We start from the raw sequence: 14,433 nt of genomic DNA, 5'->3' as shown, positions 1-14,433 counted from the left end.
TTTCTTGTATTAAAATGTCAAAACTGTTTTTTCCAGGTGAAGAAGATTTTTTTAATGAACCAGTTCACAAAAGGGATTTGTTTGCTAACTGAACGATTCGTTCACAACCCAAAAAACTGTTTTACTTAACTCCCTCGTTTTATTAACACTCATTGGCAACGACACAATTTTAACATTTTTACAAACACCTTTCCAGCCACAAGATGTAATGGGTTTTTATTAATGTAAATGTAAATTATATTTAGAATCTAAATGATGTTATGTTTCTATCTGAATCATACAAAAATTGAACTGTGACATCGCAGGGAACTGGGATTAGGAAATTACAAATACAAACACTCTATTAATATATGGAAAACATCAATACATCAATAGAATACACATCAATTTGCGAATACATTTGGCTTTATTGGCGACATTACGGCGTAATAGAATCACTGAATCATTTTTGAATCAGTTCATTAAACTGTTCGGAGTAACCGATTCGCAGAAATGAATCGGCCTTCCCATAATAACAGATTTTCAATGTGGTCTCATACTTTTGGACCCATCAAATATCATAAATAAATCATTATCAGATCTGCTGAGCATTAAGAGTTAAGAAGCTGTATCAAATCAGACATATTATTAAATTATTTATTTTAATAATGTAATTATATTCATTACTAATTATTCCTCAAAGTAAGGCTAGATTTGACAACACTGAAAATCACTGTCTCAGAAGGTGTAAACGGGGCTTCTTTATTAAATAATTTCATAAATTAACTATTGTTTTTTCCTAAAGTATTTATTTAATGCAATGTCCCCTCCTTGACTAGTTTAACATCATGTTCTGTGATTTGGAATTAGAATTCTCTTCCAGTTTTGTAGCAATGTCACAAATCAATAAAACAGGCATCCACAGAGAGCCAACCATATCACAGCTTGTTACCTTCTACACAGTTCATGGTGTGTCAACAAATATTGTCTGTCATTCATCAACTCAGTTGGGCTTCTCATGCTGATCAATAAGCTTTTTTGTTTAACTTTTCTAAACAAGCAGAGTGTGAGACATTGGTCTATGTTCAGGATACTTTCAACCAACTTCAAACGTTTGTCAGTCAGGATTGCAGTGGTACGGTAGACTGATCACTATTAGTCCTGGCTTGTTCAGCTGAATTTGGGTAGTCCTGTGCTTCAGATTTTGTTAAACATGGGAACTCTGATCTGGCTCTTTCTAGTTCCCTGCTTGTTAAAAACAACAGCTTTACTGATTTCACAATGCACTTTGCAGAAGGTAAGTGCTTGGAAAAAGGCAAATTTATGACCTACTTTAGGATGTTTACAAATTTTAGAAATGTTTTAAGTCCAAATGTACAGGGAATTTCACTTGCTTGTCGACATCAAAATAGTAATAAAACAATAAAAATATATAAGTAATAAAGTAACATGAAGAAGATGGCGTGAACTTCGATTCAAAAGTTTGGGATCAGTAATATTTTTAATTTTTTTGAAAAAAGTCTCTTATTGTCAAGGCTGCATTTATTTTATCAAATATACAGTCAAAACAATAATATTATAAAGAAATAGTACAACAATTGAAAATGTCACATGATTCTTCAGGAATTATTCTAATAGCTGATTTGCTGCTCGAGAAACGTTTCTTATCAATGTTGAAAACAGTTATGCTGCTTCATATTTTTTGTTGAAACAGTGATAATTTTTTTCAGGATTCTTTAAAAATAGAAATATTTTAACATTAACATTATTAATGTCTTTACTGTCACTATTGATCAATTTAAGGCATCCTTGCTGAATGTAAGTATTAGTTAATTTATTTTTAAATAAAATCTTACTGACCCCAAACTTTTAAAAAGTAGTGTATATCTTTTTTAAATTGTATAATTTATTGAATGATCTGACCTTTGCCTGTTGCCTTTTATAGTCTTTCTGTGCAACATAATTAGCTTTTTTAATGGTATTGTGCGTTCAAAATCGAATTGTGTTTTGTTTTGTTTTTTCCCAGGATTTTTTAGAGTCACTGAAACCTCAAGATTTATTTTATTATTTTGATACTATTTCCACTAAATCAGGTGAGTCTGATTCAGATATTGAGAAATATTTGTCACAAATAAGGAGTCAAAAGGTTTACAGATAGGTCAGTAGGTTCATACATACACGAGATTTTAAAAGTCAGTACATTTAAAGTAAACTTGTAAACACCCTGACATTAGTAGTTTGTCTTCTCTTCAGTGCCTCAATTTGAGCTGGTGTGGGTGAATTGCTCGAGGAATGAGTCTTTCAGAGGGTTGTGGAGGTGCTCGTTTCAGACCGAAGGAGAGAGATTTGAGCTAGGCCAGCACAGAGATGAACAACCAGCGTCCTGTCCCACAAGTCTGGAGATGGTGGTCAACTCAACAGTCAGTGTGGTGAAGAAAAGGGAGGATATGTGCTGCGAGCAGCTGAAGTTACTGAGACCAGCACATACAAGAACTCTTCTCCCCATCTGCCATGGCAAATTAGTAAGAAGTTTTATTTACTGTGTTCTATGTTTGTCCTATATACAGTATTTGTGGCTAGATACACTGTAGGAGACCTGTTTCTAATTTTAGTCTATATTTGTCCTCAGCAAGGTCTGATTCAGTCAGGGGAGAAAAGGCTGTATATTCGCCCAGTGCTTCAAAAACACATAGACCATCTGAAGGATCTTACTACGGATTTACCTTCTGGTGTACCTCACCTCCTGTTAACCCATACATTACCAGTGAGGACACGTCTTACACAGCCCAAGAGTGAGTGAACAGTGTACTGGTTATATATACACGGTGTATAGTACTATATCACTGAACATAAGCCTATTACTGGCCTGCAGTCCACAGCAATACATTTTGCAATTGAGCTTGTCCATATGTTTGTGGGGTCATTCACATGTAGGCCACTACTTCATATCTTTTTCAGTGTCATACACCATGAGTGCCATGTTTTTTTTTTAAATACAGTTTTTAAAATCAGCTTTAACCCTTTAAAGGATTAGTTCACTTTAAATTGAAAATTAGTTAGTTATGCTTTTTTCTTAAGTTGAATATGGTCTGGCGGAAGCTAGATATTTTACTTTATAACTTGTTAAATATGGATATTTTTCTTACACAAATGCATCTCGTCACTTCAGAAGGCCTTTATTAACCCCCCGGAGCCGTGTGGAGTACGTTTATAACGGATGGATGCACTTTCTTGAGCTTCATACTCGTTGGTCCCGTACACTGACATTATAAAGCTTGGCTGCGTCAGGATATTTATTAATATAACTTAATATAAAGCTTGGGGAAATTTTCATTTTGAAGTGAACTAATATATTGATATAGTATATACTGTATAATAAATTTATTAAACATACAGTGCGGGTTGCATCATTAGGCCAGTAGGTGGTGACAAGTGATTGTCTTTATGAGTGAATCATTTGATTCATTCATTCAAACAATTTGTTTGAAACATTGATTCATTCAGGAGCAAAACAAGTCATGGGCTGCGTCCTAAATTGCATACTCTCTTGAGTAGGCACTTATTTTGAATAAGTAATTACTTTGTGACCACTAAAAAGTATGTTCTATATAGTATGAAAATGTGTAGAATGAATGTAATCTGGAAGTACCACTATTCATCCAGTTTGTTATTATCATGTGACTTAGTCAATCCTCATGTTAGTCTTCTCCTGTGGCCTCATGCAGTAAAGTGTCCATCTTATGCAGGTTACATTTGGGACAGGGCCGAAGTAGAATGCACTTCAAAATGGCGGCGGGGATTCCCCGAGTGGAAGTGGTTGGGAAAGTTTGCAAGTGTATGTCTAAAATTGGAGTTAAACACTGCCTTTATGAGTGAGTAACTGAGGGCCTGTCCCAATGCCCACATTTATAATCTTGGCCACTTGAGACCATGTCCCAGGTCTGAAAAATGCCAAAGGGCAGTAACGCACTTAATACACACTAAATCTCTAATACCGCTTCTGAGCTGTATTTGAGGCTAAGTGTACCCCATCATTCATCACGTTTAGGATTTGTTTGCCCCAATTTGTCTAGGGATGTCTAGGAAAACTTTCCAGTGTAAATTAAATTAATTAGATATTACATATAACTTGGTAGTAAAATGTAAAGTGTTGGAAATTTTATTGGTGCAGAGATGAGTATATGTATTTTGTAAAAGGTTTTTTAATCACTTTTTATCACTTAATTAGAAGCACCTCAATTATATTGTGTTTATTACATAGTGTAGTGATTTTACTTTCGCCCATCCAAGGACGCAAAGTCAAATAGGGATTGGTACTCACGTCACCGCTGGCATTGTGATTTTTGGATCACACATCTCTTAAGGGGTGGTTATGAGTACATCAGATGACACCCCCCCCCCCCCCCCCCCCCTTCCTAGTTCAGGGCACCAGTAAAGGTCTTTTACCTTGGCAGTATGAGAACACTCTCAACAGGGGCTTTTCATTCATTTAGAATTAATGTAAAGTGGTCAGCTAATTTATTTGAAAGATTGGTGAGATTGCTAACTTGTAGAGCCTCTTCTGTATTATCAGCACAAGGAAGACACAAGTGTAATAAAATAAATTTTATTAACAAAAAGATAAACAAGAATAACTAACACAACTCCTAAATGAATACCATGAATGATAAAGGAATAAAGTGCATAAGATACATAGAATACAAGTGATTAAGTTGAGTGTGGCTATGGAAGAGTTACATTATCTTATGGAAAGATAAACTGTCTCTCTGAAAATAATAAGGTGGAGAACCTTATTATGCACTAAACAAATAACGAAAGATTATTTGTTATTAACTAACTTCAGCTATATTACATCTAATGGGAATCTGTTAGTATCTGTTAGTGTCTCAGCTTCGCAAGCCGGGACTCAGAACGGCATATCGGTTAGTGTCTATCCCCGTACAGGACAGACTCGGAACAGTATATCTGTTGTGTCTCACCCGATGGGAGACTCAGAACGATATATCTGTTAATGTCTCACTCCTTACAGAGTTGAGACTAAGAACGGTGTATCTGTTATGTCTCATCCGATTGGAGATTCAGAACAAGGAGTGTCTGTTGAAAGGGTACCTTTATCCCTTTTCGATGAGGAGGAGATCGCAATTTGGCGCATAATCATTCGAGTGCTGTGATTGGCTGTAGTCCCTAGATGGGTGAAGGGCAGAAACTGTATGTGGACCAATGAGAAGTCCTGTCCTTCCCAGGCTTGGTACAAGAGGTCTTCTTCTTGCCCTCTAAGAGGTGTCTGGATGTTGTCCTTACATCTTTATCTGATGGCGTTGGACAGTTTGTTTGTGTTAGTCCACCAAGATCCAATCAAAATGTAGCAAACCTTTGTCCGCTGTTATGGACAGAGAGGGGCCCGGCCATAAACTGGGCCCTGGAATGCGCTGTTCCCTACAATAGGGACTTAACAGAACTGAGCTGGATGATGACATCACTGTTTTCTCCAGAGCTGCTATATAGATAAATTAACTAAATTAATAACTAATGATTTTTACAATGGAAATGAATCAATACTGAACTTAAGCTGGACAATGACACCATTTTCTTCTAGAGCTGCTGTGCAGCCAAAATTATGTTCCCTCTATCACTGTATGGCCCACAAGTGTGGGTATTGGGACAGGCCCAGAATCATTCATTCAACCAGTTTGTTTAAAATACTGACTCTGTGTCCAAATATGCTTACTTCCCTACTATATATTAGCAGAAAAAACAATACATGAAATGAGTAGTATGTCAAATTCATAGCATTCTTTAAACAGTAGGTAAAAAGTACACAGATGACCTGCTACTTCCACAGAGATCCCAAAGTGTGTATCTGATGGACACTTTACTATCCCGGGATTCCACAGCTGATGCTGTAGTTCACATGACAATGACAACATGGATGTATAGTTGTATGTATGGATTTCATTCATACTACACATTCATACTATATTCAACATACAGTGCTTATTTAATGGTCAGGAATTAAGTTCATTAAATGTAGTACCACCTCAGATGATGATCAATGATTCATCAAATCATGTAGTATGTGATTTTGGATGCAGCTTGATTCACTGAGGGACAAAATAACAGTCTTTATGAGTGAGTCATTGAAAGATTCCCTTAACCAATTTGATCAAACACTGATTCTCTGATGAATGAAACACCATTAATGTTTGTTGTTCAGAAACATTTCTGTAGTGCTATAGTGAAAAAACAGACAACATAACCTCCAAAATTGAATCTAAAAAGTTACTGTTTTTATTGGACTGTTAAATAAAAGAAATATCCCACTTGCAATCAAGCTGTTAGTCTGAACATCAGTAAGGCTGCCAGTTGTTTCTACAGCCGAATCAAGTTCGATATGCTGAAGTAGATGCTTAGTACTATACAAACTGATACTTTGGTCAAACTAAAATCTTCTAAAATGTACAACACAATTTTGAAGGAATTAAAGGCCATCTTATTATAAAACCACAATTGATTTTCCTTGTTGTTCTGCTGTTCACACAATAATCCATATTATTGCTGCTTTTATTCAGTTGTGTGATCTGTCTTAGGTCAGTTCAGGTTACGGAGGACACCTCTGGGGTCAGAGGTCACACATCTGGAACTAGCAGTGGTGGTGGGTCCAGATGTTTATGATGTTCATAGGCAAGACACTGAGAGATACATCCTAACCAACCTCAACATCGTATGTGTGTGTTTAATCTACGTTTTCAAGACATTGTATGACAATGTATTGTGAATATATGTACAATAAATTTGACATATACAATATGTGGAATAGGATTAGTGCATGTTAAATATACTTTCTGTTGTTTAAATATCTTTTCTACACTTGCAGGCCTCTGAGCTTCTGAGAGATGCTAGTCTCGGTGCCAATATAAGAGTTCACCTTGTTCGTATGGTCATTCTCACAGAGCCAAAGGTAACAATGTCTGTTTGACCTAATGCTGTACACAACAGCCAATATATTAATCCACAAAGGAAAATACAGTTCCCTTTCGATATTACACTCGTACTGCATCGTATGCCGTTAGGCAAGAGCCAACAGGGAAAACTCCTTTTCTCCGATTTCTGAATCCTTTTTCAATCACGCAGTGAAACTGCACGGCCATTGGTTTGTGTAGTGAGCCAATGGTGAACGAGCCCGCTCGAGCCCACCAAAAGGGGTGGGGTATCGGGCTATATAAGCGGCCGTCTTACCGTGGCAGACTGATTCATTCTCCATCAGCGACGCAGATCACATCTCTTCGCTTGATCCTGAGACTTGAAGCCGCCTTCATCTGCAAACAGCTGGAATTCACCGCTGATCAGCTCGCCGCTCTGCTGCACCTCTCCTCTGTCTGTGATGTCGTGTGAGGTTTCCCCAGTCTGCTTCTCCTGTCCAGACCAGCACCCCACTGCCATCACAAGCTTCCTGGTCTCATTCGGTGGATCTGATGAAGAGCCGCTGGATGATAGCATGTCCCTAGCGGCCTCGTACGCCAAGGACTGGATGGGCTCACCTCATGACCCCACCCCCTTGCCGTCTCTTGAGCCTATCGATGCCAGGGCTTCTATAGACATGGAGCTCGTCCGTGTGCTCTCAAAGGCCATCAGCAGCTCGGCTTAGAGTGGTCTGCCCCTGAGGAACCCACACGCAGCTGCTTGGATGAGTGGTTCCTGCCGGGACGCCGCCAGGCCCCTCCCCAGCAGGCAGCACCCTTCTTTCCTGAGGTCCATGAAGAACTCACAAAGTCACGGCGCACCCCGTATTCTGCCCGCCTGCACTCTTCTGCCTCTCACGCTCTAACTTCCATTGACGGTGCGGAGCAGAAAGGATATGAGAAGCTGCCTCCTTTGGACGAAGCTGTGGCCGCACACCTGTGCCCGCCTGCCGCTATTGGATGGAAGATGAAGGTTGCCAATCCTTCAAAGCCCTGTCGTACGACGTCGGCCCTCGCTGGACAAGCGTACACCTCAGCCGGCCAGGCAGCATCCGCCCTGCACTCGATTGCGGTACTAAAAGCGTACTAAGCCAAGCTCCTGCGGGCCCTGGACGAGGAGGGGCACGACTCGGCCATATTTAAAGAGTTGCACAGCGCCACAGACCTGGCCCTGCACGCCACTAAGACCACGGAGCAAGCAATCGGCCATTCTATGGCCAGCCTGGTGGTGCTGGAGTGCCACCTTTGGTTAAACTTGTTGGAAATTAAAGATGCAAACAAGACTGTCTTCCTAGTTTTTCCTGTCTCCCCTGCTGGTCTTTTTGGCCCGCCGTTGATGGGTTCGCCGAACGCTTCGCCGCACAGAAGTCGAGCTGGACGTGCACGTCCTGCGCTCCGAGGTGAATACCATGCTGGCAAAAAGAGCCATAGAAGTGGTTCCCCCAGAACAAAAAGGATGGCGGTCTCAAGCCCATCCCCGATCTCAGACGTCTGAACTGGGCCCTAATAAAGCGCTCATTCAGAATGATCACTTTGAAGCAGATCTTCTCGCAAATTCGCCCAGGAGAGATGCTTACATTCACATCCAGATAGCCCCCCATCACAGACGATTCTTGAGATTTGCCTTCAAAGGGGTGGCATATCAACACACGGTCCTTCCGTTCAGGCTATCTCTGGCTCCCCCCACTTTTACGAAGTGCATGGATGCGGCTCTCTCCCCTCTGAGACAGATGGGTGTACACATACTGAACTACCTCGATGACTGCCTCGTTCTGGCCCAGTCGGAGGCGGAGATAGTATCACACAAATCATTCCTTCCTCAGCCACTTAGAGTGCTTGGGGCTCAGGGTCAACTTTCCCAAGAGCTCATTATCTCCCAGCCAACGTATTGCGTTTCTGGGGATAGTTATCAACTTAGCGATCTCTGGCCATTCAGCAGCTCATGGGAACTATTACGCCCGGGCATTCTCTGCCGCTCAAAACATTTCAAAGGATGCTGGGTCTCATGAGCTCAGCATCACCAGCTCTACAGCTGGGCCTGCTCCACATGCGCCCACTGCAGTTCTGACCTAAACCTCGAGTCCCGTCCCAAGCCTGGCAGCATGGTCGCTGCTTGCTTAAAGTGAACCGGGCGTGCGTCGCAACTCTGGGCCCTTGAGGGAACCCATGCTGGTACGAGCAGGGCATGGCAGTAGGGACGATGGGCAGGAGGAAAGTTATCTTCACAGATGCTTCCAAGATGGGCTGGGGAGCTCTGTGCGACGGCCACCTGGCCTTCGTCACTTGGACGAGTTTGGAAAGCAAGCTTCATATCAACCGCCTAGAAATGTTGGCAGTATATCAAGCTCTCCAAGCTTTCCTACCTCTCCTGACAGGACACCATGTCTTTGTCCGATCAGACAGCATGACGGTAGTGTCCTTCATAAATTGCCAGTGCGGGCTCTCCTCAAAACCCCCCTTCACTCTAGTGAAAACCATCCTAGAGTGGGCCCAACACAACCTGCTCTCACTGAGAGCAGCACATGTACAGGGCGTACTGAACAAAGGGGTGGACATGTTGTGTCGAAGCAACCTTCCCTCGGAGGAATGGTCGCTCCACCCCCGCACAGTTCAGAAAATTTGGGACATCTTTGGGAGGGCAGAGGTTGACCTCTTCGCCTCAGAAGACAATTATCATTGCCCAATTTATTTTTCGAATACCAGAGTTGCGCTGGCCCACGACTGGCCCAGCCTTCTTCTCTATGCTTTTCCCCCGATCGCTCTGATTCCCCAGGTTATCAAGCGAATCAGGGATGTGCTCACAAGGTTCTCCTGGTGGCTCCCCTGTGGAAAAGCCAGCCGTGGTTCTCTGATTTGTCTCAACTGTCGTCCATGGAGCCATGGCCGATTCCCTTGAGATGAGACCTCCTCTCTCAAGCAAGAGGGACAACATGGCACCCCATACCAGAGCTGTGAGACCTTCATGTGTGGCCTCTCAATGGGAGCCTGCAAGTCTCCCTGAGAGTGTCCTGAACACTATCTCGCAAGCTAGAGCTCCATCCACGGGACATCTCTACACCCTTAAGTGGTCAATCTTTGCGGCCTGGTGCACAGCCCTGGGCGAAGATCCATTTACTTGTGACATATCTCAGATATTGTCCTTCCTTCAAGACTTAATGGATAGGGACGAAACCATGTTGCCATGTTATTCGCAGGACGTCTCATGCCGTCGCTTCAGCTGAATTAAATCAGTCTGCCATGGTGAGATGGCCGCTTATATAGCTCGATAGCTCACCACTGGCTCGCGCGGCTCTGCCTCGCCATCATTGGTTCGTTTACATACACTGCACGAACCAATGGCCGTGCAGATTCACTGAGTGATTGAAAAAGGCTTCAGAAATCAGAGAAAAGGAGTTTTCCCCGTTGCGTCTCACCTAATGGCATACGACGCAGTACTCGTTCCGTATCTAAGGGAACCGAGGTTACGTTAGTAAACGAGTACATTTGTTTTAATCCACAGCCAGAGATCCAGATCTCTGAAAACATCACCTCTTCTCTAAAAAGTGTGTGCGAGTGGGGTCAGAAAGTTAACCCTGATGCTGACACTGACCCTTTACATGCAGATCTGCTGTTGTACATTACCAGGTGTGGCCAAAAACCATAGAGAGCACTCTTAACTAAAGGACCATAATTCCAGTACTGTGTACACAGTAAACTCTTTATTTATTTATGGAACTTTCCTTGTGTATGTTATAAATGAATGCCTAAAACTCTTAAATTCAATTCATTTTAGGAGCAAGCTGTTAGATATCTTGCAAAAGTATAGAATATCAAGTGTTTCTGCATACTTGCATTTTAGTAACTCTCTTTGACATCATTAAGGTTTGATCTGGTGTTACCCAGTGGGAATAAGCTTGTGAGAGGTGTAACTCAGCTGGGCGGAGTTTGTTCCTCTCAGTGGAACTGTGTGATTACAGAGGACACAGGCTTTGATCTTGGCATCACCATCGCTCATGAGATTGGCCACAGGTAAGCTTGAGAAAGTTTACTTTCAATAAAACTTAAATGAGTCATACTGCTGTGCTGAAATGTAAGTTGAAATGGTCTGAATGATTGTAAACCAAGTCTTGCCTTATTGTCTTTTCAGTTTTGGCATAAATCATGATGGAATAGACAACACATGCAGCTCTAGTGGCTTTATGATGGCATCTGATGGAGGTTATAACAGTGTTGATCTGACCTGGTCTCAGTGCAGCAGGGCTCAGCTCCACAACTTCTTCAGGTGTGACTCACTTACTGCATCACAAACATGTACAGCGACCTCCAAAAGTCTGAGATTAAAAATGCTACTATTGTGCATTTAATGCAATCTAATTTAATGTAATTGATTTCTCAAATTATATCATCAGCCTAACCATTTATATATAAAAAAAATAATAAATTTGACATTAATTTCCAAATGTTGCTTTGTTGTTAAAAAAAAAAAAAAAAAAAAAAAATCCTAAATTTTTATTTACTGATTTAAATGTAAAAAAAAAAAAAAAAAATTACAATGATTTTTATAATGTCAATATGGAACACACAGGGAAACGTAGGAGAAAAAGCAAACCACTAGATACATACGAGTACCGACAACCAAACATAATGACTGACAGGTGATAATTATACGTAACCATAGAAACAAATGAGGAGATAATAAGTAACCAAGGAAACCAAAACTAAATGGAGCAGAAAAACAGGAACTAAGGGAAACAGGGAATATAAAAGTCCATAATCGTGACAATGACATATTTGTGACAGATTTTGTGAGAATCACCAATCTGGACATTACTCATTAAAATGTCCAGATATCAGCTTAATTTTTTGAGTTCAGTTTTTTAATTATTTTAGTTTATTTATTAAGTTTATTTTTGTTTAATTATTGTATTTTATATTAATTTATTTGTTGCAAAACTACCAAAGTTTCAGGTCAGTAAGATATTTTTGTAAAGAAATTAATACTTTTATTCAGTAAGGACACATTGAATTGATCAAAAGTGACAACATTTACAATGTATCAAAAATTCTCTTTCAAATGAATTCTGTTCTTTTGAACTTTATATTCATCAAAAACATCCTGAAAATCAAAATGGCAATCAAAAAAAGCAACAAAACTTTTTTTTTTTTTTTTTTTTTTTACCAAATCATCATATTTGAATGATTTCTGAAGGACTGGAGAAATGGCTGCTGAAAATTCAGCTTTGCCATCACAGAAATAGACTCAATATATATTAATTTATTAACATTTGAAACCAGTTATTTTAAATTGTAATAATCTTTCAAAGTATCAATGTTTTTACTGTATTGTTGATCAAATAAATGCATGTTTTGTGAGCATAAAAGATTTATTTAATAAAACATTAAAAAAATCATCCTACCAATCTCAAAATTTTGAACACTATGTATTGTATGCATTGTGAACTCCTTTCCCACCTCCTAGTATCATTAAAGTGTTTTTTTAAGCCATCTGCAATATTCTTCATCATGAGGATGCTCTTTATAACATGATTGTGTGTTCATTTTCTGCTGTGTAGTGCTGGTAAGGCAGAGTGTGTTAAGGATGTGCCGGTTCTGGGTGGTTCAGCGCAAGACTGGAGGCCTGGTCTGTTCTATGGTGTGGATGATCAGTGCCGTATAGCGTTTGGAAACTCAGCGACTGCTTGTTCTTTCTCTAATGATGATATGGTGAGTAAGAATGACCATCCTATGCATTTATCAGTCTAAATCATCAAAGAACTGACTGCCATGCTAGCGCTTTAAAGACCTGAAATTGCTTGATCAATGCTGTTCTCTGTTTTGTTTTGATGTGTTTCCTATACAGGAAGTTTGGGTTTAATATAAGACATTAGTTATTTTTAAAATACCCAGTTGGTTTTGGTTACATCGCACCCATGAACATAATTTTCCACTTGCTAATCAGAGGCAGATGGTATTAGGGGGCAGGACTTTATCATTTTTGACTGGACACAAATCTGTATAATGCACCATGTGTCATTAATATTTCTAGTCTTTTCACAGAGCACTGCACAATTTAAATGCATGTACACTTTTCAAAAGTTTAAGGTCAGTAAGATTTTTTTTTTTTGGATGGAAATACATTTTATTCAACAAGGCTGCATTAAATTGATCAAAAGTGACAGTAAAGATAAAATGCTGTATCTTTCTATTCACCAAAGAATCCTGAAAAAAAATAATGGTTTCAACAAAAATATTAAGCAGCACAACTGTTTTCAGTATTAATAATAATAATAAGAAGAAATGTTTCGTGAGCAGCAAATCAGCATATTAGAATGATCTCTGAAGGATCATGTGTCGCTGAAAATTCAGCTTTGCCATTACAGGAATACACTGCATTGCAAAATATAATAAAATAGAAAACAGTTATTTTAAATTGTAATAATACTTCACAATATTACTGTTTTTACTGTATTTTTGATCACATAAATTTGTTGAGCATAAGAGACTTCTTTCAAAAACATAAAAAGGTTTAGTATCACATTCTGATTGTAATTTTTACTTTGTCAATAAATATCTCAACTGGACTTTCCACTGAGGTTAAATGTGGTGATGTTTTGTCTCTGCTGTCATCAAGGAAAGCTGCCGTGTTCTGTCCTGCCATATCAACCCTCGTGACCGTAGCTCATGTACTCGTCTCCTTGTTCCGCTCCTGGATGGGACGGAGTGTGGGCCCAGTCAGGTGACACACTGCTATGACCAACTCCTATTTACATTGAATTAATATGCGTATACATCTATATATATCCTTTAATTTTTTCATATTTTATGGAATATGTTTGAGATTACTAAAAAATTGACCATTGTGTCCATACTGTATTAAAAATATTACATACAGATAACATTCTTAGAACACCAATATTCACTTTTTTTAAACATTTTATATAACACAGAACATAAAAAATAAAGATTTGTGTGATTATTCTCTTTCTGTTTCTTTAGTGGTGTTTTAAGGGTCGGTGTGTGTCTCCTTCTACTTTGGATTCCTCCATGATGGTTCACGGCTCATGGTCTTCATGGTCTGAATTCTCTCCCTGCTCACGAACATGCGGAGGAGGAATCACTTACCGCAAGAGACAGTGCAACAACCCTAGGTGCGAGAGTGAGAATATGACAGGGGCAGCTGGTGTTAGAAATAGGAGCATATAGTACAATAACAACTACTCAGACTACCACAACAATACAAACACCAACTAAATTTAGTATGTAGCAGTATGCAGTATCCAGCATGACTGTATTGTGAATGTGCACACATTTAAGCATGAGTTTTTGCTGAGAAACTAGTGGTTATATATTAGATCCCACAGTAGTGTATGTATTTAGAGTTATCTTTCTGTGTTTCAGGGCAGCCTTTGGTGGTTCTGTCTGTAAAGGACAGGACATAGAAGCTGAACTTTGTAATCGGCAGGTAATAGCATGTTTACTTTGGGCCTCCGTAGGTCATGTTAGTCAAATTAAGGGT

The 14,433-nt window shown here is 39.7% G+C and overlaps 1 protein-coding gene across 2 annotated transcripts in view; it reads left to right on the top strand.

Moving 5' to 3' along the window:
- The first annotated feature begins 1,015 nt into the window (after positions 1 to 1,015).
- adamts13 (ADAM metallopeptidase with thrombospondin type 1 motif, 13) overlaps positions 1,016 to 14,433 on the top strand; it is a 33,640-nt gene continuing 20,222 nt past the window's right edge. Inside the window, exons 1-13 of one of the 2 annotated variants that reach the window (XM_051904515.1) lie at positions 1,016 to 1,276; positions 2,006 to 2,072; positions 2,233 to 2,501; positions 2,609 to 2,771; positions 6,567 to 6,700; positions 6,854 to 6,937; positions 10,438 to 10,562; positions 10,800 to 10,946; positions 11,065 to 11,199; positions 12,491 to 12,641; positions 13,549 to 13,653; positions 13,914 to 14,065; positions 14,316 to 14,379. In XM_051904515.1, coding sequence (XP_051760475.1) covers positions 1,193 to 1,276; positions 2,006 to 2,072; positions 2,233 to 2,501; positions 2,609 to 2,771; positions 6,567 to 6,700; positions 6,854 to 6,937; positions 10,438 to 10,562; positions 10,800 to 10,946; positions 11,065 to 11,199; positions 12,491 to 12,641; positions 13,549 to 13,653; positions 13,914 to 14,065; positions 14,316 to 14,379 — 1,680 coding nt within the window. In that variant the 5' untranslated portion in view covers positions 1,016 to 1,192. The remainder of the gene's footprint in view (positions 1,277 to 2,005; positions 2,073 to 2,232; positions 2,502 to 2,608; positions 2,772 to 6,566; positions 6,701 to 6,853; positions 6,938 to 10,437; positions 10,563 to 10,799; positions 10,947 to 11,064; positions 11,200 to 12,490; positions 12,642 to 13,548; positions 13,654 to 13,913; positions 14,066 to 14,315; positions 14,380 to 14,433) is intronic. The other variant, XM_051904514.1, reaches the window with a different exon arrangement.

Source organism: Ctenopharyngodon idella, chromosome 8 (assembly GCF_019924925.1).
Source record: "Ctenopharyngodon idella isolate HZGC_01 chromosome 8, HZGC01, whole genome shotgun sequence".
NCBI classification, from domain to species: Eukaryota; Metazoa; Chordata; class Actinopteri; order Cypriniformes; family Xenocyprididae; genus Ctenopharyngodon; species Ctenopharyngodon idella.
Note: the sequence above shows the minus strand (reverse complement) of the source record. Positions and strands in the feature narration are given on the sequence as shown.